General features: G+C 40.6%; 1 protein-coding gene across 1 annotated transcript in view; it reads right to left on the bottom strand.

Annotated features, from left to right (window-relative positions):
- Nucleotides 1-998: 998 nt before the first annotated feature.
- Nucleotides 999-20,396, bottom strand: part of LRRFIP1 (LRR binding FLII interacting protein 1) — a 106,463-nt gene continuing 87,065 nt past the window's right edge. The window contains exons 16-23 of the mRNA XM_026087903.1: nucleotides 19,864-19,956; nucleotides 18,582-18,674; nucleotides 17,941-18,082; nucleotides 8,455-8,501; nucleotides 7,323-7,440; nucleotides 6,744-6,823; nucleotides 5,996-6,100; nucleotides 999-3,838 (exon numbers count right to left, since the gene is read on the bottom strand). Coding sequence (XP_025943688.1) covers nucleotides 3,728-3,838; nucleotides 5,996-6,100; nucleotides 6,744-6,823; nucleotides 7,323-7,440; nucleotides 8,455-8,501; nucleotides 17,941-18,082; nucleotides 18,582-18,674; nucleotides 19,864-19,956 — 789 coding nt within the window. The 3' untranslated portion in view covers nucleotides 999-3,727. The remainder of the gene's footprint in view (nucleotides 3,839-5,995; nucleotides 6,101-6,743; nucleotides 6,824-7,322; nucleotides 7,441-8,454; nucleotides 8,502-17,940; nucleotides 18,083-18,581; nucleotides 18,675-19,863; nucleotides 19,957-20,396) is intronic.

Here is a 20,396-nt window from a genome sequence, read left to right as displayed (position 1 = left end):
CGGTCTGCCTCCATGCAGAACCGCACAAGGGCAGCGTGTAGGCGACAGCTGCTCCAGCGCCCCGGGATCTCATCTTTTACGCTTACTAACATCGACGAGCAGCTGGGAGGCTTTCAGTCTGAATTAGTGCGATAAATACAGTATAAATTGGGAAATGATGCTCCTGTGAGATGAGACACGTGGCAAACACCAATTTCTGCTATACGCATTACTTACCCTAAGCGTACAGGTTATTTTTTAAAACATTAGGCCTTGCAGTAGCCAGGGCCAAAACCAAAGTCAGTCTTTCTTTAACAAGAGCCTTACACGTACACATTTCAAAGTGTGCAGGGCATCACTTAGCTGCCTAAAAAAAAAGAAAAAAAGAACAGCCCCTGTATCAATTACTTAAAACATTTCAAAAAGGGACAGGAAAGAGAAGCACTATCCATGACAGTGACCTTCAAGATCAGCRCAAGATGAAATTTAACACTAAAGTCCTGATGCTGCTGATGAACAAAGTTGCCACTCTTTGTGAAGGATTATTCCAGTGAAAAATTAGCTTGTGGGCTTGCAATAATTTAAGCAAGTGGAGAATAGATCCTGTTAGCAATACCATTCAGAGTCCTTTTCCAAGATCTGATTGGCAGGAGTACTTAAAAAGGACAGTAAAAAAAATAAGGGTTTGAGGCCTTCAAGTTTGTCTATGGCAATCTGAACGTGTGTCTGCCCCCAAATCTCGATCCCCTTAAAACAAAAACCCTTTTGCTCCCAAGCGCAGCCTGCCTTTAAATAAGTTAACATCTGGGGGGACGTTTTACACYTTTTAGTCGCACAGGCCCTTGCACTTGTACATTTTACAACCAGGAAAAATGCATTACTCAAGTTTGTGTGTCCGCAGTAACATATTAAAAAGGGAAATAAGCCTGTTACACCAGTATCACCCCAAAGTCTGTATTTTCCAACAGATGTTCCCCCAATAACATTGTCGTGACAGACCACTCCGTAAAAACTACCCAAACAAGCGACACTTTTATTGGCGAGTTCTGCTAACGGATTTCCAGTTCCACGCTCAGGTCTCCACGTCTCCGAGCAGATTTGTTTAAAAAAAAACCAAAAAACCATTTTGGGTAACATTCCATTTTCAAAACGATAAAATTATTTAACATTTAAAAATAAAACAAAGGCTAGCAGTTTTAAATACAAATTGTAGGAGAACTCCTCCTGGTTCCACGGGGAGCCGTTCCTTATCAAGCTGACGTCCGCTCAGTCCCGCTATCGGAGGCGGCGGGCCGGGGTCGGAGGCTCTCCCAGTTGGAGTTCAATTAAAAGGACTGGGGCATGTGCTATTATGACCATTCAAAGCCCTGTTGTTGTACATTCTTCACAGGAAAAGATAAAACAGTTCGCATTAAACCAACCAGTACTTTTTTTTCTCCATTATTCTAAAGCTAAGTTATACTGGAAGTTAGGGGGAAATGTGGCTTCAAGATTCAGCTAATTTATCACACACAAAGATTTCTACTAAAGAGCATATCCAGGTTGAAATACACATTTGATGTTTGTCATGAGGTTAATGCTTATGGGGTGCAAGATGCAAGCTACTTAAAAAATAATAAACACATCACTTCTTGGTGAGCAAAGTATCAACTTTTTTCAGCTTTTTGGACCAACAATTACTGTTGCTAGGTTTTTTTTCTCCTGAATCTAGCCAGGAGAGACAGTTTACACCACTACCACAAATAAAAAGATGCCTAGTGGCAATCACCCACCTTATCATCAGTTAATAAGATGTTGTGTTGAACATGTTTATTTTCATTTTTAAAAACTCTTAATTCATTTTGTAGGCCCCAGAGGCTTTGTACACCAGAAATTACACAAGTCAATCACAGAAAATTGTAAATTGGTATCCACATTATTTTGAGGTATTCCACAAGAAACCTGGCTCAAGAAACCTGAATGTTCCTCTCAAAAACCAAAAAAAGAATCCCAAAACCCTAGCTGGCGTGGAAATTTCATTTAAAGGATTCCTCTAATCCCCATGTCCCACTACATTTGATCAACAAGAACATACTTATTTCCCCAGGGTCATGAAAAACTTCTTCATCCTTCTCCCAGAATATTAATTTCAGTACTTCATTCCTAAGTAGCAGGGCACATTCAGAAGAGATGAAAARGAAGGTGTTTTCTTCTAGCCAAACCAGAGAAACACATTCAGTTACTGTTTTTGGTTCATTTAATTTGTGGAGGTGCTCTAAGAAGAGACCAGCAATCCCCTTACTTTGAAAATAGCAGCGTTTTATAATCTAACCTCTGATCTATGAGGAAGAGGCTAGGGAAAGATCTGGACCAGAAAGTCCAAAGACCAGGTTAAGAAGAAATGGTCTCCTCAATCTGGATTTGGTTTAATAGAGTCATATCTATTGAGGCAGTGAACGTCAACAGAAGATTACTCCTGTCAAATGGGATACRCTATTTTACAGTGTGAACAGATTTTTAAGGGACTGGTCATCTACATTACTAGCAAGCTTTCTGTTAGGGCTGGAGGGGAAAAGATAGCTTTATTCTTCTAGTAACTGCTATTCTTGAGTAGTACATTCAGAATAATTTCCAATAAACCAGAGCTGTAGTGCTAGTTGTGTATTAATAGATAAACTGCCTGTAACACTTTAATTGGTTACGTTCTTTTTCATGAAAAGTGGAAAACCTTTACAAGGACCTTAAAGCGGAATCATCTGCTATATCTGYATTTGTAGAAAAACATAGGTAGCAGTATTTTCTAAAGTGCTTCTTTACTTATCAGTTGCTTTTTAACTGTATTTTGTAGAGGCATAGTTTCCTAATACTTCATGGACCAGTAGATAGTTTCTGATGTAAAAAACCCAATACACGCTTCGTTTAAACAAATAGCACTTGCTTTGACAAATGTAGTGAAGTGATGTAAGTGCAAAATCCACCATCCTTAAAACACAGCCTTATGCTGGTTTATTACTGCAACTTTACATCCTTTAAAAGTAGTTTGCTTCAATTCCAAGAACAGGGATTAAATAATGCAAATAAAACGTGTAATTCAATGAAGCTATTGCCTATTTACCCTGAAATAAAATAGTCTTATGATTGAACTGGTGCAAAAATCCCTCCAAACACCTTTGTTTTATTGGCAAAGTCATTTAAGGTCACTTTTGCTTCCAAGACCATCTTCTTCCATGGTTCCCACTGAAGGAGTTTTGCTTTGTAATGGCTTGTGGTTCCACAGTGATTTGTAAATGAAAAGCCTAATATGAATAACTCTACTTGTAGTCACTAAACTGCAGATACTGTCATGAGAAAGTCCAAAACTTACAGTGTTTTTTTCTAATTCTCAGCAAGACACAAAATTCCAGTCCAGTTAAAATGTTTTCTTTGAATGCCATTTTAAATGGCAATAAAAGGCTGCTGTGCCTTCTGGATGGAGAACTCGMACGACGCCCTATGTGCTTGTATACRAATATTGTACTTCAAATGTACCCAAAGTACTGTGTAGAAGAGCACCCGYAGGCACAGCCATTTGGATCAGCTACTCCTATGAATGTAGTGCAGCAGGTTTGAATCTGCGTAGAGAGAACCACGGCTGGGTGGCACGTAGCGAATGTTAGGGTTGTCTGTTCTCAGAAGGCATGACACGAAGCGTCCCAAACAGCGAGAGACAGAAGCATCTGCAAGGTTGTTCTGATTCTGTCAAGTAGCAGTTCCCATCGAAACGTGGCGCTTATTGCTGGGACAGTAAAGCACTCCGGTTGGCTTTCATCTTCTCCAAGCGTTTTACTAGATGACCGTTGCTGACTTCAAGCTCTTCAGTTTTATCCAACGCGGAACGGAGCTGAAGGAAGAAAGCAGAAAAAAAGTAATTTCTGAAGCAGTTTTCTTTTCCAAAGATAAAGCAGTGCTTGTATTTACCGACACTAAACCTATCAGGTTTCCATATTGCTGGAAGTTCCTCTCAAGATAAAGTAGCTGAGAATGCTCATTAACTGAGTTAACAGTGAACACTGCGTAACTGCCTGCGCTCTTGCTTTGAAGGCCACACAAAGATATTTTCTAAGCACGGTGCCAAGAATGCGAGCTATTTACAGAACGTTGAACATATGGCTTGGAGTTTGCCTTGACTTCAGGGGCATGGATGCTCAGAAATATCTGCTCGGTGACATATGCCTGTCGCAGTGCCCACTTTTTAAGTGTCTGGTTCCYGGAATGACATCCACAGCCTTCACTTAGGTGCCTTAGTTTCCTATAAAATCCACCAAGGAAGGGGGTGGGGAGAGAGCTGGACTGCACAGAGCAGCATCTACAGAAACCACTGTACTGATAAGGGGGTCAGTGACACCACAAGACAAACACATTTTCAATCTTGTGGCTCTGCAAGGCTTGCCTCGATTTGGGACTTGCCTGTAGTTAGGCTGATTCTTTGGGAAAAAAAMCAAGGATCACTTATTTTAGACAAGGAAAGAATATAAAGAGAGGTAGCACAAAAACCCCAAAAGCAACAGCAGCCACACAGGCTAGATATCAGCATTTGATACCCTTTCAGCCTTGGGCCCTGCCACCCTCCACAGGAGCACCCTAAGCAGCAGGCTAAAAACTGTTTAAGACGATTCATTTTTGATTGAAGCCATTACACTCTGTGGAAGAGATTTCAAGACTCATTAGTTCAGGAAAACGAAATCTCTAATGTAGCTGCTAGGGCACTCACCACGAAGATGACATAACATAACAACAGGAATTTCAATTTAAAGACCATTTAATGCAAAATATCCAAATAATCCTTGGTTATTAAAAAAAAACAACAAAAAACCACCCACCACACCCTTGAAACGGAACAGAAATTACGTTCCTTCATCTCAGGTTAATTTGATGACCATAATGCCATTGAGCAATGCTGCTTACTTCTGATGTCTATGCAACTGCTACAATGCATCTGTGACTTTCCAGCTTTCCAGACATTGATGAAGGACAGCATCTGCCCCAGGGYCTTAAGGGGAGAGTGTCTTGTTTGACAAGCAAGAATAAGTTCCCCAAAAGATCATTTTATTATTATAGGCAGCATAGCAGAAGCAGCTGTTTGTGCTTTTTCTAAAGAGCCATATTGAAGAAACCCAGGAGGTAGGTGGGGAAAAAAGCTGACAAACGTAGTTAAGGCTGGTGGTAGCAGTCACTTGGAGAGAACGTGAAGGTTGATACAAGAACTAAGGCCAGAATTATGGAGAGCTTGAAGACACCATGTTTTAACTGAGAGAAATGTGAAAAGAGYCTGTGGACGGACACACTAACAGGAACCATTAAGATTTGGCAAAGCAATAAAAACAGGTTCARTAAGAGCAATTGGCATCCATTTACTATTCAAATTTAGACTCAAGCCTTAAGGTTTAGAATCCTGTTATGAATAGCAAGGTGTAGCACTGTGCTTAAATTATGAAGTGCCCAAGTTAACTCTACAGCAGGATTGCCAGCCTCCTACTAGTACGATTTCTGAATCACACCTTCTAAAAAGACAAACAAGCCCAGAATTTATAACACCCAAAGTARTGAGCCTTGAGATACAACAAAAGACAAGGATAGCAAAGTACAGACAGAAATTACTCAGCTTGATGAATGTGGAACCAAGTGAACATTTACACTTCATAGCTGTAAAGTAACGTGCAAACTAAGCATTTGAAGACTGCTTCTGGATTAAAATTGTACAAGTACTTGGGTTTGCTCCAGAGAACCAGCTCTGGTACAAAGCAAGGCATTAAAAATCAGCTTAGCAGGGAATGGTAGAACAGCAATGGGAGTTCACAGTTGTGAACATTACTCCAGTCTGAGTGCTAGAAGCCTGGTCAAACCATTAAAACAAATAAATACAATAAAAAAAGCAGACTTTTATTCTTCACTAGACCAAGAACAGTAGTTCCTGCTCTAAAATGCACAATAGAGACAGGCCTCCCCCTTCATGGAGCAAGCTGACTCCTAGCCTGTGATAATTTTCATTTAGAGTTACCTCTCTCTGTAGTTTGCGTTTCTCTGCTTTCAGTTCATCTTCTACTCTTTCAGCATTTTCAGCAGCAGTTTTATATCGGGCTACTTGACCTTCCAATCGTATTACCTAAGGTGAAAGGCAAATTTTTAAATAAAAATTGTGCAAGGAATTACTGTGAAGCTTTCCTCTTCCACTGGTAGTTTAGCAATAACTAGTGAGAGTTGCTAGATTTCCTTTAATAAAATAAGGGCATATTCTGAGAAAAAAAATATGCTGAAGAAGTTTGGCTATGATTACTTACTCCAGACCTTTTGCACATATCCATATTTAATAGGCTTCCAACAACTTAAGTATTTAAGCCATTTATCTCAGTGAAAGCATTGCTGACGTACTTGGGGCAAGAGCAAACCCTAACAATCGCACAGTGTTGTGTACAGTCCGTATATGCATAAAATGCCAGGAGCCATTTATGAGTTGCAGGTAGCTAGGCATAAGAAAATATTCTGAAGAGTTCATAAAGTGTTGTTAATACACATTTATCTTTGATCTTTTTTTTTCAATAAAGGTGAATACTATGTTCACTTTTCCCTGCAGATAAATGAAAACACTTTAGTCTCTATGACTTAAGAGGAAGAGCCCTGATGCGCTAACTCTACTTCTTTTCATTTTAAGGGAAATCATAGTAATCAGAATTTATCATATAACAAAATACACTTTGCTCTTTGCATTCGCACCACGCCTAAACAAATAGAACGAAACAAAAACTTACATTCTGCTCCAATGCCGTTATCTCTTGCTCAGACTTTGCTAGTTTAAATTTGAGATCACTGATCTGCCTGTTGGCATCTCCTAAAAAAATTGCAGATTTATCAGAGATGTCAGGACAAGTCTGGACAGCGTCTAACAAGTCTATCAAACTGCYGGTGCTACAGTAATCTACTTATAGGGCAGCAGCAGCGCAGCAAGTGCTCTCTGCTGTGGCAAAAAGCTTCCTTCCACATCAAAGCCAGCAGCTAAACCCACTCCATGCCCTGCAGACAGGGAGCTGTTCACTCTCACCCAGTTCCCTCATGACCACTGTGAAAGCAGAATTAACCAGGTGTGACAGAGAACTCGTGTCCTGGGGCTCTCCTGGGGCACCTAAGGGAGATTTCCACCTGGAATCTTGTTCAAACAAAGGATAATCTTTCCCTCACCTCCAGCAGAGGTGCATGGCRGGCTCTCAATTTGAAGCTCCCTTAGAACTGAAGACTCATTTTTACTTAGAGCCACGTGTTCAGCGTACAGATATAGTCTCTCATTCACATGCAGGACACACAAGTTCTCTTAAAATCGAAATGCAGCTCACTTTGAAGGTCAATCATGTGCATATCTGTCCCGTTTTCCAGAACTTCATCTTCAGACTGCGTATTCTCCATCTTGCCATTCTTTTGCTTTTCTTCCAGTTGTCCCTTTAATTTTTTAATCTGAAAGACCCAAAATACTTAGTTATTTTCTGTCTTCAGAACAAACAAATGACACCAAATCAAGCCTTCCAATAAATTCTGCATGCTGGAAAACAGGCAAGGTAAAATTGTGCCACAGTACTCAAATTCACTTGAGTGCTGTGAAACAGAAAAAAAAAAATTAACTAAATTCCACAATACCTTTTGTCATAGAATAATTTCCCAGCTGTTCTTTTGGCAAATGACTCACCATATGTTAAGTGTCATTTACTTATGCATAAATTCTGGACCAAAAGTAACAAGTGAAAGAAGAGAATGTTTTATAGAGAGGCAATAAATGTTCTGTAGACACAGTCACATAAAACATTCTTAAAAACCCAAGACTGCGTTTGGTTGTGCATTAAGTCTCAAGTGCAAGGATCTACTCCGTAAATGGTAAATTCCTTGAAAGCCTACAGCACCCTGCAGAGAAACAGGTCAACTAAAATTTTTCATAWGCATTATATCCACTACGGAATATCATGGTACCAGCAATAATTATTTTAACTGCTGCTTACCAGTCTACTGTCATTTCTCCAGCATTTCTCTGTGAATTCCCCATTGTCCACATACGCAGCAATCGGGAAGGCTTACRCTTGGAGATAAAATTTGCTTCTATTACGTCCAGACCATATTTGTTTTTCCCTTGGACTTGGCCGTTCTGAGGCGTAATTTTTCAAAAATACAGGCTCAYGGAGGAGTTTTAGGTGGCTAAGGACGGCAATATGAATGTGACTGGCTAGCAAAGTGCAATAGGTGCATCGGGTCAGATCTTTCTTGCACTGTATCCCAAGTTAGTGCACAGGAAAAAAGTTCCCCAGGAAGAATAAAATGGCAAGCAACACAGTAAGTCCTCAGCAAGAACCACCCAGCACACGGCTGAAAGACAGGGACACAGATATCCTACACTGCATGTTAGCAGTATATAGATTTTTTGAACCTCTAATATTATTACAGATTTAGTAAACATTAGGCATTTCATTTTCCTGCGATTACCTGCTCTAGTAAGGATTCTCGTTCATCAATGAGTTTTCTCAGCCTGTCTGAAAGAGAAAACTGAGAGTTCAGTGCTGATTTAATTGAGTTGCACACTTCAGAGTCTCTCTTGCACAAGAAGGAATGAAGGTTAGTGAAACTAATGATGAAGTTATGCACGTACCACGGGCAGGACGGGGAGGGGGTGGCAGCCGGGGGAAGTTAGGCCATTCTCACAGAGCATGCTTGTCACGGCAGCGGCAGCGCCCAGCTGCATGCAAAGAGGCTAATCTTCTACGTTAGGTTAGCATGCAAGAGCTCTAGGGTCAAACACAACTGCAACACAAAAGCTCACAAATCTTTACAGTTCAACATTACGAAAATACTGTAAACRCCTATAATCATAACTAAGCACGTTCTTCGCATTTGCACTTCTTTGACTCAACAGCGTGGCAACGGCACTTTGTAACAGTTCCAGTATTATGACACTAGGAAAAGATTTGCCCATGTCGTTATCTGTGTTTGTTTTAAAAGCAGCAGCCTGGTAAAATATTTACTCTTTAATAGACTCTTTAATCCTTCACAGTAAATTCTCCCAGTCAAACATCCAATAGGTGATAGGCAAACCGGGCCAACTSTTGGGTTAGACTTGAACTTGGAAGCACTAGAGATCAGCACATATGTGTATGTGGYATTTATTAATAAAGTACACACGACAAAATTGAGACAACTGGAAAAAAGAAATGGAAATGAGTAAACAAATCACTCGTTTTTTCTTCCCTGTTCCGCAATACAAAATGTGAAAGCATTTTAGTTGGCGCTGTATGCAACAAATCTTGAATTTTCCTATCACTAAAGTTATTTTACCTTATTCATTTATAACCTTAGTTTGTTCAGGTACACCTCAACAGAAGTACACTGGAACAGGGCATTCAAGTACGCTTTAAGAATACATCTGACCTCAGACAGCTCTTACTGCACACGTTTGCCATGCATGTGTCTCGCGGTTTTATTTAGTYCGTCTCCCTTGCCGGCAAGCCGTCACCTGTGCAGAACCAAACCAAGAGGCATCCGGAGCTCAGCTCCACCTCTAAGGTCTGGCCTGTTAGTTACGGAGCTGTTAAAATCCAGCAGTAACTCAAGAAAAAGGACTTTTTGTAAACCGAGGCTGGGCAGTTGACRAATTACAGATTACAGGCTGGTGGAGGGTTTTTTTGTTYGTTTGTTTTAAACCAGATAAATTCTTAATGTCACAAAGGATTTTCATGTTGACAGACTAAGACCATATTTTTGAAAAGCTTTAAAAATACAAATACTATAGTGCTCCTTCATTGTTAAATCCTGAACAGGCCAAAGTCTTGTGGTTTACTCCTTTTTTTCCTGTTAACACACTTAGTACAGGGAATAAAGAGTGTTAATTCAATTTAAGCATGGGGAAAACAAAGTCTTCCAGTGAAAGTCCCTCTATAATGACAGTCCCCCTCCTGCGTATACAATTTCCAATATACCAGCAACCATTCTAGAGGATGGAATAAAACCTTTACCTTGGTTTCTGATGCGATACACAAGTACAGATCGTAAAGTGACATTCCAGTTCAGCAGTTCTATGCATTYGTTTTGAACATCAAGTTCAAATATTTTTGAGCCATTTGTAACACACCCAACATCGTTACATCTGAGCGTTGACATGAAAAGAAAAAAAACACTCCGCATTTTGTAAACTTTGAAGATAAAACAAAAATTTTCAAGYATGAAATGCTGCAAAATAATAAAACAGTTCCACATATCTATATACAACAGCTATAGGAAGGGACGCTGAGAACAGAAATTCCGCTAAAAGATGAAAGAYAGGGAAGAAAAATAAAGGCCAATGAAGAAAGCAAAGAAAGCAAACAGTAAAAGAAAGGTCATATATGTCCAGACTGAAGATAGGGTTGGGTATCACATGTCAGCAGASATCAGAAGTGAAGTTACTAAGAATTAGGAAAGAGGACGAGGACCAATACAGAAGAGAATCTGTAAGCCAATGCAAAATTAGCCCAAACTTATAGACTCCAAAGGGGCCAAATGATCCACCTTAATCCTAAAAAGAAGTTAGTCGTGCACAAAGATAAGTAACTTCCGTTAGCACCGCCAGTGCTGCGTGATGAGATGTGCCTGCGGGATGAAGAGGCACCTCGTCCAGCACCCGGCGTGGAGGCGCATCGCCTTCCCCAGCCCCCTTCTTTGCGGGGCTGGCGTTAGCGTTTTGGGGTGAGCCTTCAAACCAGATCTTGCCATCGCTTCTCCCTCCTTACTGACTTCTGTGCACCCCGCTGCGACAGACGACATGCTGGCAGGAGGTTTTACGAGACCACAGGGAAAAAAAAAGATTAGTTGGCTAAAATCTCCATCTTGTCACCTCTGCAAAGCCTCCTTGGTTTTGTATTTAAAAGGAGACGTTTTTCCAACAAACCAAGGATCTGACCAGCTCTACAACCATGAGCGGAAGCGAGCAATCTACTGAATTAGCACACAGAGAAGCTAATTACGCTTCTCATATAAAACAGTCATTATCCCTATTTCACACAGGACGATACTACAATGAATAATCAGAGCGTGAAATTCATCTTCCTTTTAAATTTAACTTTAGTCACGGGATTCCCCGCCTACTTGCTGCGCCGATTTGTGGCTTATATAGACACAACGGAGCCTAAGGGAGCGCCGGCGTGAGAAGCTGGCCATAGGCGCTCGGACGCCAGGCCACCCAACCGCAGCCGCCCTGCCCCGAGACCCTGCTCAGCGCCCCGTGTGCTCCTCAAGGCTTCCTCTTTGAGGGTTAGCTCCTGGAAAACCACCGTCTGCTGAACCGTGCTCGCCGCCGCGCTAGTCAGCCAGCTGCCCTGCGCGGAAGAAGAGCGGGTAAGGTAGCAGCAAGTAGGACTCCTTACTCTAGTCTATGTGCCGATGTCTTGGCTTCGTTTTAGACTTCGGTATAGGGCTGCGCATTTGTTATTGTGCTGTCTTTGAAAATCAAAAGCAACGAAAGGGACAAATTAAATCTTTTCTTGCATCTGTTAAGATATGAGAGGGAAAACGCCAAAGTGTATAACATATACCCACGTGACAGCTGAAGAGCTGAAAAACCCGAAGCCCTTCTCCTCCGGGGCGCTCGCCCGGCTGCAGCAGCCAGGGACCAGCGGCCAGCAGAGCCGCCAAGAAGCTAACGTACAAGGGTGGATTTAGGGTACATTAGCTATTTTTCACCGACTGCCCCTGCTGTTGCTCCTCCCTTAGTTTCATCGAGAGGCAAGCCGATTACTAGGGGATAAATGCCCGTACAAGAAACGTTAACGCTTGAGTTGTCTTCACCTCCCTTTCTCCGACTTGGCTTTAAAAAGCAGTTCTCTTACGGGTGTTTTGTCTTCTGAAGTGAAAAACTAGTTAAAAGTAGCTCACCATTAATTCCCTCACAACTATCCAGAAGCACTTTGCTTAGAAACTGTTAAATTCACATGAAAAAGGTAAATATAGGAAATGCTGGCACGTACCTAATTTAACTAAGAGTTGCTTATACCTCCATCCACAAGTATGGGTAAAGCCTGGCAAGCATGTTTCGTTGTATATTTAAGTGTATTTAACATTTACATGTAAACACATTTAACAGACATTCAACATTAAACTGCGTATTACAGTTGCGAGTCTGGCAAGGACAAATATTTGTTTAAACACTGCTGCACAGTAAGAGATGCTTTTAAGTTCTGTGACATTTTAGATTAGCACTTGCTCTAAACCCTTAATGTAAACAACTGCTTATACTTACAGAAACCATACTGAAGCTGTTGTAAGTTGGAAAGAAGCCATATCAAAATTAGAAGTTTATGGTTACTGGTGCAATCTCATATTCAAGGTCCCCAAACACCAAGGCTGCCCTTTCCTAGCAAGAGGACTCTGCCATCTACGTAGCACAAAGTAATAAATATCACTAAGAAAGTTGCAGACCTAATAACTTACGCTCCCTAAGGGCAGCAAAAGAATCCTTATGCACCACATTTCTACTAAAAATATTTTTGAAATAATACAAGTTTATGTAAATATTTATGCAGGTTTGTAAACAGTGCTCTGGACAGACGATTTAAAGTATAAAATATGTTTATTTCAATTATATACAGCTCAGTACATTTTGATATACATCTTCATATTTTGCAGTCTGTTTGCACTCCCACTTTGTAACATCAGTACAAATAACATCTTGCTATAGCCTCCTCCCAACTCTTCAGTTTGCATTCCCTTCAGATGTTCATCGCTTAAAACAACTTTAAAAGAATTTTTAATGATGCAAAACACCCACTTCTTCCCAAGCAGTATAAAAGATGCAAGACGACATACACCAATGAGTTGAAGTGTCTAATTTATGCCAGCAATTCGAAACAATCCAGCTTTTCAAAAAGGCACGGGGGCCAGTATACAGAACGATCATCTTTGGTCTGATATTCAGTAAAAATTAAGACATCCAAAATTATCTTCTTTCCCCAAAAGGAAGAGGAAAGAATTTTTCAGAGCTTAAAAAAAAAAAAAAATTTTCAAAACCGTGTTTTGCAAAAAATATAATGCAGTAAGGAAATGCGACTTAAAATAAAATCTTCCAGGAAAAATAGATATTTTATATGTTCATAGCTAGACAGTACTTGATAGCAAACCTAAACACACATCATAGTGTGTATTGACATCTTCTTAGGAAAAAAAAAAAAAAAAAAAAAAAGAAAACCCACCATGTGAGACATGGCATTAAAGGCTTACTGCGGTGCAAAGTGCCTAAATTAAGTAAACATATATATTTGTTCCTTTCAGCAGACTAAGACCTGTATGTTGCAGTTTCTCCAAATTGCATATAGTTCCTTCAAAGTGTGCAGACTAAGCAGATTCACAGTGACCTAACTATGTTTCGGCAGCTCATTTGGTATACTGTATTTTGGAATACGCCCGTATCAGAAACATAACACAAAATGGAATGAGATTATCTTCCTGCATAGTAAAAAATTTGGTTCCTAGGCTTTGATCGATCACAACCAAGTTTGGACATTAGATCACAGCGTTGCAACAGTTCTGAGTTCCCTGAGGAAGCATTCCTGTGCTTACTGTAGATCTAATGCACAMAAGTACATTCAAGACATCTATCTTTATTCTAGGTGAGAAAGTAAGAGTTTCTTATGAAAGTTTCTCAGTAGCAGTTATCCACACCAAAAGTACTTTAATTGAGAGACAGTGTGGCTAATCCATTTGTGAAGCTCGCTCTTTTGGTGATAAACATTTCATCTAAGAGAGCAAAACCAAACCTACACGTGTGATTTCTGGTGGCTGGGTATGGCAGTAAATAACTTAMAGCATGCATCATTACCACTTACGTCACCCGACATTTATTATGTGAGATYTACCTACAAAGAACGAACCCTTTGTGTATTGCTAAAGTCTGAGGTGCTGTGCAAAGTGCGTGCTTCTGTACTGAAGCTGAACCAGGGGCACGTAGCTAACTTCGGCTGAGATTCTGAACTCACGATATTGTGCAGTCTTCCTTAGACTTACCCTTACCCCTTCTACCACTTTGCAAATCCTCTTTGCTTTCATCCCTGTTATTGCCAGCACTTTCCAAATCCTCTTCCAAAACATTTTCATCTGGTGTTTTTTCCAGATCGTTAGAGTCTGATGCTTCGCTTCTGTCTTCCAATGCATCAGCCTTCTCATCGGTTTTCTCTGCAGATGCTTTCCCTTGCAAAGGCCTTGTTTCTTCTGTCTCACCCTCTTTTTTATGCTCTAAGCTGTCATCTTCAGTCGACGTGTCTTCAGTTTCTACGTTGCCTCTGCCTTCCCCAGTTTCTCCCGTTGGGGCATCTTCCCCGATCACACTGTGTGCTCCAGCTGCTTCTCCTTTCTGGGTATCAGCTTCCTTTCCGCCACATTTTTCATCAGTTTCCAGTATCTGTTTTGATTCCTCATCAAAATCAAATGCATCACCATCATTTTCCACTCCTTCCTCTGCTTGACCCTCCGATTTAACTTGTTCACTAACATTTTCATTCAGCTCAGCTTTCTGTGCGAGAGAGTCCACCTTTTCCTCTGCTAAAGCTTCCTTGGCCTCACCCTGCTGTTCTATTCCCTGACTTTTGTCCTCTTCAATCCCTTGAGCCTTCTGATTTTTATCCTTCTCTTTCTCTGTGCACTCACGTACATTTTCTAGCTCTGGGTTTTGCTCTTTGGCTTCTGTGTTGCCTTGAATAAAGTGCTGTAATGGTTTTGTAGTTTCCTGCAAAGAATGATCTGCATCTTCCTCGGAAGCAGATCCACCGTCAGGGTGGTCTGTAAGCTCTAGCTGATTCTCAGCTTCTTTCAATGCTTCTTCATCAACTTTGTTTTCAGTAGTTACACTAAGACCTTCAGGTGACTCCTGCCTACATTCACCTTCCTCCTCTTTAACTACATTCTGAACTTCAGCTTCTAAAGAAATATCTTTCTCTCCCACTGTATCGCATGTTGTTTCTTCACTACACTGAACTGTTTGAATTTCTGTGTTTGGGTTTAAATCTTCTACCCATTCAGTTTTACTTTCCTTTCTTTTCCCAGATTCATCCCGTATTTCCACTTCTGCTTCCTGAATGTTGCAGTCTGAAAGACTCGAGTCCAAACTGCTTTCCTGAGAAACCGTTTCTTTCACAATGTCCTTGCCTGGCTCTGCCTGCTGCAGTGCCCTTCCTTTTCCCTCAGCGATACAGTCTACAGGCTCTACTGAACGTGCTTCCGATTTGTCCATCAATATTTCCTTCAGTCCGTCCTTCTCAGTCACGGCCTTATCATGTTCCGTTTTATCTTGCGTTTTCTGTTCCTCTAATGATCCTATGGGACCATCCTCTGAAGAAATTGCTTGAAGTTGTGTCTGATCTCCTCCATCTTCCTCTTCACTCGCAGCTGCTGGGGCATCACTTTCACATGACTCCTTACCCTCCACACCCCTAGACTCTGTTTTCCTTGTCTGACCTTGAACTGGGCTCCCAGTCTCATTTTCTTCTTCGGCTCTACCACTTCCTCTTTCATCAGTTCTCCCAGCAGTACACTCGTTGCCTCCAACCAGCTCTCCCTCCAAGACATTCATAACTTTCTCCTCAGTGCTTTCTTCTGAGTGTTGGAGTCTCTCGGTGTGACTCTCCACACTTGGCTCTTCACTAAATGAGYCTTCTACTGCAACCTCTGGAAGCCCTGACTGAGCAGAAACCAGCTCACGGCTGGCACTCCTAATGTCAGCACCCTGATACGTTTCATTACCACCCGCTGCGTCGCTAGCTTTCGAATCCTCTCCCTTCTGCTCTGCTGCAGCTTTTTCTAATTCACATTCTGTACCTAAGTCACTAGGCATTTCCTGAGGAGTCTCAAAAACCTGACCTTGCAGTGAGCCCACCTCTGAATTCTGGTCTGTCCTTTCATTTAAGTTACTGTGTTCAGCTTCCTTACTAACAGGCTGTTGGACTTCTATGCTACTGCCTGCTGATTCTGTCTCCTTTCTCAAATCATCTGCATCACTAYCATCATTTGAAGAAACGTTCCCTGGTACATGTTCTGGATGGCTTTGAATTTGTTCTGCACGCCTACTATTTGTTAACATCATTGTTGACATGGCATCATTTTCTTCAATGATTTTTTCTGCCTTTGCATTTTCAGCAGCATGCAATGTCTTTATTTCCTGCTCCTCAGACTCCTCTTTGTGTTCCTCCTGCTCAGTATTCTGCAAGATTTCTCTTTTCCCCACATCCTCCAAAATCTCATTTTTCATGTCCACTTCATTGGCTTTGCCTAAAAGACCATTGAGAAAGTTGAAGGGACCACGCCATAGCACTTACCTCCCCACTTAAAGCCCGAAAGAGAATGAATCAAAGAATAGGTTAATAGAAGATCAGCTTTTGCCAAATATGTGAGGCAAAGCAGCAATTGAATTAGTAAAGGCTTGGGTTTTTTTCTGATCAGTGAAGTTCACCACCACCACCACCCTCTCAAAGCAAGAGCAGTCTCTGGTGCTGGCTTGTGTTTTTGTAAAGTAAAAGGTTTATGCTCTAGGCTGCGTGAAGTACAGCTTTTGTAGATGAGCAGAACTTTGTGTTTCAAGCAGTGCAATTTAACAGTAATATCTGCAGACAGAACACTGTAACAGTACAGATGTTTTGTTCTCAGCAATATTCTCTGTAACTTTAACCCTAATGCCACTCTGGGCACGCAAGAGTGTCTGATGCCGTTGCAATGAAGTAATCATGCGGTATTCAATAATATTTTATTCCTAACTATCAAGAACAAGCATCAGTGCATACTACAAACACTGTGAAAGTAAAATCTGATTGGCAAGCAAAGGTTTCAGCTGTTTAAGATAACCATCAGAGCTCAGGCACTTGGTGAGTGCCCCTTACAGCCACTTTATCCACCCAAAAGGAATGGGGCTTTTTTTTTTTTTTAAACAGTGTTTCTTCCTATTTATATTTAGAAGCAATAGGTATTAAGACAGTGTTCTTGGTTTCAACAATTAGTTTTTGGGTCTATGTTGTGCCTGTTTCCACAGAAACAATAAGGAGAGCTAGGGAATGTAYGTTACATTTAAAACATTTAAAAATATACCCTTACCTTGTTTTTGATGTCCCAAATTGTTTCCACAAAAACTGAGTAAGGAAAAAGCAGCCAACAGCTAAAAGCAAGATAACTTTCACTTGCAACAGTTGGCTGCCTGCTGCTATTTGCTAGCATGGCGATTTCAAATGGCAACAACAACAGCAAAAATCAATTATTTCCTTTCCTTTCATTAGTGTAATAAGAATAAAGTGAGTTCATCACTAGTGGCCATTTATCACTACCTAAAATGAAAGTTTTTGCCAACCAGATTTCTCCTTCTGGACACTATTCATCTCACAGAATCATATCCTTTGAGTTTAGCAGCACTAATCCTGTTACAACAAGTAAATGTTGAAACTTTTGTATTAACTGCTAATAGTACTAGATACCAAGAATGAAGAATTCATGAATTAGTGTGTTTTAACAGTGCCCAGCACTATTGTTCAGCAGACATTTACAGTCCTCCGATATAAAAGAACCACCTTGTATACTGGTTTTATAGATGAAGCTAAAATGCTTTTACTCTGATTCTTTAAGGTATGTGCTAAAAATATCAAACAAAAGCAGGATGATTCCTGGACAATTTTCAAATTGAAGCTTTAAATAGTAATCTAGATGATTGCTACTTATCTGTAATATATAATATTGAATTCTCGTCCTTTGTTTCCTTGAATGAGAAAGATTCCTTTTGAGGAAACTGCACGATATACTTGAAGTGATAATAAATATTAAGCAGAAAAATGCAAAGGAAGTGATTCAACAAGTAGCATGCTGCGTGATGTGTTAATTGTCCAACTAACGAATGCCCAATCTCCAAGCAAAGATGAATGAATGAATGAATGAATGAATGGACAGATAGAAAGATATAAAAGCCTATAAAGCACTTACCTAGCGTCCCATCCCCTGTTGTCTTTAGTGCTTGAGTTGTGCCTTGAACGGTTTTGGAAGAATCCAAGTGTCCTTCGTTATCARGAATGTCTGATGTCTCCCCATTGGTGGCTACTTCAGAGTCTGGGATTATTCCATGTTTCTGGGGAAAAGTAAAAGCAATGCTTTAAAGCCTGCTGTTAAAAAGTGTAAGATTGTTCAGATGCTCCTGTCCTTGAAAATTTGAATAAATGATTGCCGCAATCATTCGATTAAAAAAGGCTAGAAATCACAGAAGAACACAGACTATTACACTTGTTCTCAATTTAGTCATCATCACAATAAGCATATGAAACTAGACTAAAAATAAATAAATCATAAAACAGCCATTTAAACTGCTCCTTGTAGAAGAATCCCTTCAAAAGCAGCTACTGAGTACTGAATGCTACAGTCTATACTAAGAGCTTACAGTCACATATTAGAGGTACGGACTTCATTAGATAATTTTCGAAATGGCAACTTCAAGGCGGCAGCRAAACAGAGTTCTTGTTACCAAGCTGGAATCAGACTTTCTGCCAAAACGGGAGGGGACGAGAGGGAAGGGTCCGCAGTTGAAGACAGAACTGCTTTAGCTACAAGTTTCTTTTATTCCTCTTGCATACCTTCAGTTGCTCCTTCAGCACAACCACTTCATCTCTAAGGTCATCCCGCTCACTCCTTATGGAATCAAAGAAATCTTTCTGCCTCTCTAAAGCCTGAGTTCCCAACACAGACAGAGGGCGAGGAGATGTGAAGAAAGGAAAGGAAACAAGTGAAAAGTAAACGTAAACAGGAAGGAGCAGATTTAAGATATTTGGAGATTCATGAAGTGGCATGTATGAAGAAGGTAAAATTTACAGATTAAAGGGCTGAGGTCACATACACATAAACTTCAAATCCAAGAAACGCACAGTTTATTCAGCAAACATTCAATCCCAGGAATTCCTGTTGCAGACATTCAGACCCCAATCCTTCATTAGGGTTCAATAACATGGGCAAATGAGGATCCACTTTTCATTCTTATCTGCTAGGCAAGTTAATTCATATCCATATTACTTTAACATGTAACTTGAAGAAATAATGCACGTCCCATGTATTAACGGAAGAGCCTGAAAGCAGGCCTGGCAGATCTTAACAGCCTGTTAATTCCATGGGTTATCATCACGGATGCAGCATGCTTCAATTAATTTGACACTGTCAACAGTTTGTCTTTAGACTTTGGGATGCACCATGTGCAAATGCCTATTTTGCCAGTGGAACCCCCCCYATTTGTGTATTTGCACAGAAATATCAGAACAGTAGCAAAACCAAATAATTTTGCCATTCTGAGTTTCAAATTGCTAGAAGTTATTGGACATCATCAGCATTGACAATATGCCATATTTCCTTCCCCTGTCTATATTAATGTTTTTTTTTCAGTGGGTTTCCATTTGGCTTTGTCGGGGGGGGGGTCTGCAGGGCAGGGAGAGCAAGGGAGAAACAACTACTTTCATCCCAGTAGCTCATAAATAAGTCTATTACTTCTTTATCACACCCCAGTTTTTGCTCAGGCCACAGGCTAAATCTGAGGAAGCAAAAACTCCACGCTGATGGGACTGCATCCTCAGCAGCCTTCGTTTTATTAAGGAGCGCTTCCTTTCTCAATATGGCATATACATATGGTGCACCACAGTAAACACATTGCCCTGGGTTTTGAAATCGGACCAGCTGATAAGTTTTTCTTGGATTTTATCATACTGGCCACAGACAAAATTTGCTCTCTGTGGTTTTGCTGGTAATATAATGAGACAGCCACACCAAGCAAAGGCGCTACGGAGGGTTTTATTYGTGAGGTTTTGCAAAAGCAGGATCAGCTGAAGAACGACAGTGCCACTCTGAACACGTATCAGGAGTTGACAGTCCTACCCCTATTTTTTTGTCTTTCCACTCTATTGTCTCCTGAAGATCAGAWATTTCCCTGACATAGCTCTGCTGTTTCTGTTGCAGCTGTTGGATTTCCTGAGAGACGGGAGCAAAACAAGAAGACAGAAAGCAGGTAACAGGTTAACAAAGAAAGTCAAGACTGCAGTGATGCCAAAGAATGAAAAAAGTCAGGTGTTAAAGCAGGAGACTATCCACACGCACAATTTCAGGGTCCCTGACCTCTGAAAACCTACACTTCTTTAGACAATATTACTATCAACAAGATGACATAAAACAAAGTTAAGATAGCACTGTCTGTTTTCTTCATATCTGCACACACAGTTATGCAAAAWGCAGTTTATTTTGTATTTGTGGACRATGCAAAAAAGTCCAACTGCAGATAATACTTGCGATAAATACTGTTTCAATTAGCCCTGAACCTGCTTGGCCCGAAACACTTGTATTTCTTGAAGTGACAATTTTGAGTAGGGAATGAGATTCTCCATACCTCACCCTTCTTACACACCTATTGCTAT

Source organism: Apteryx rowi, unplaced genomic scaffold (assembly GCF_003343035.1).
Source record: "Apteryx rowi isolate R43461 unplaced genomic scaffold, aptRow1 scaffold_12, whole genome shotgun sequence".
NCBI lineage: Eukaryota > Metazoa > Chordata > Aves > Apterygiformes > Apterygidae > Apteryx > Apteryx rowi.
This window is presented reverse-complemented; position numbering and strand designations above follow the sequence as displayed.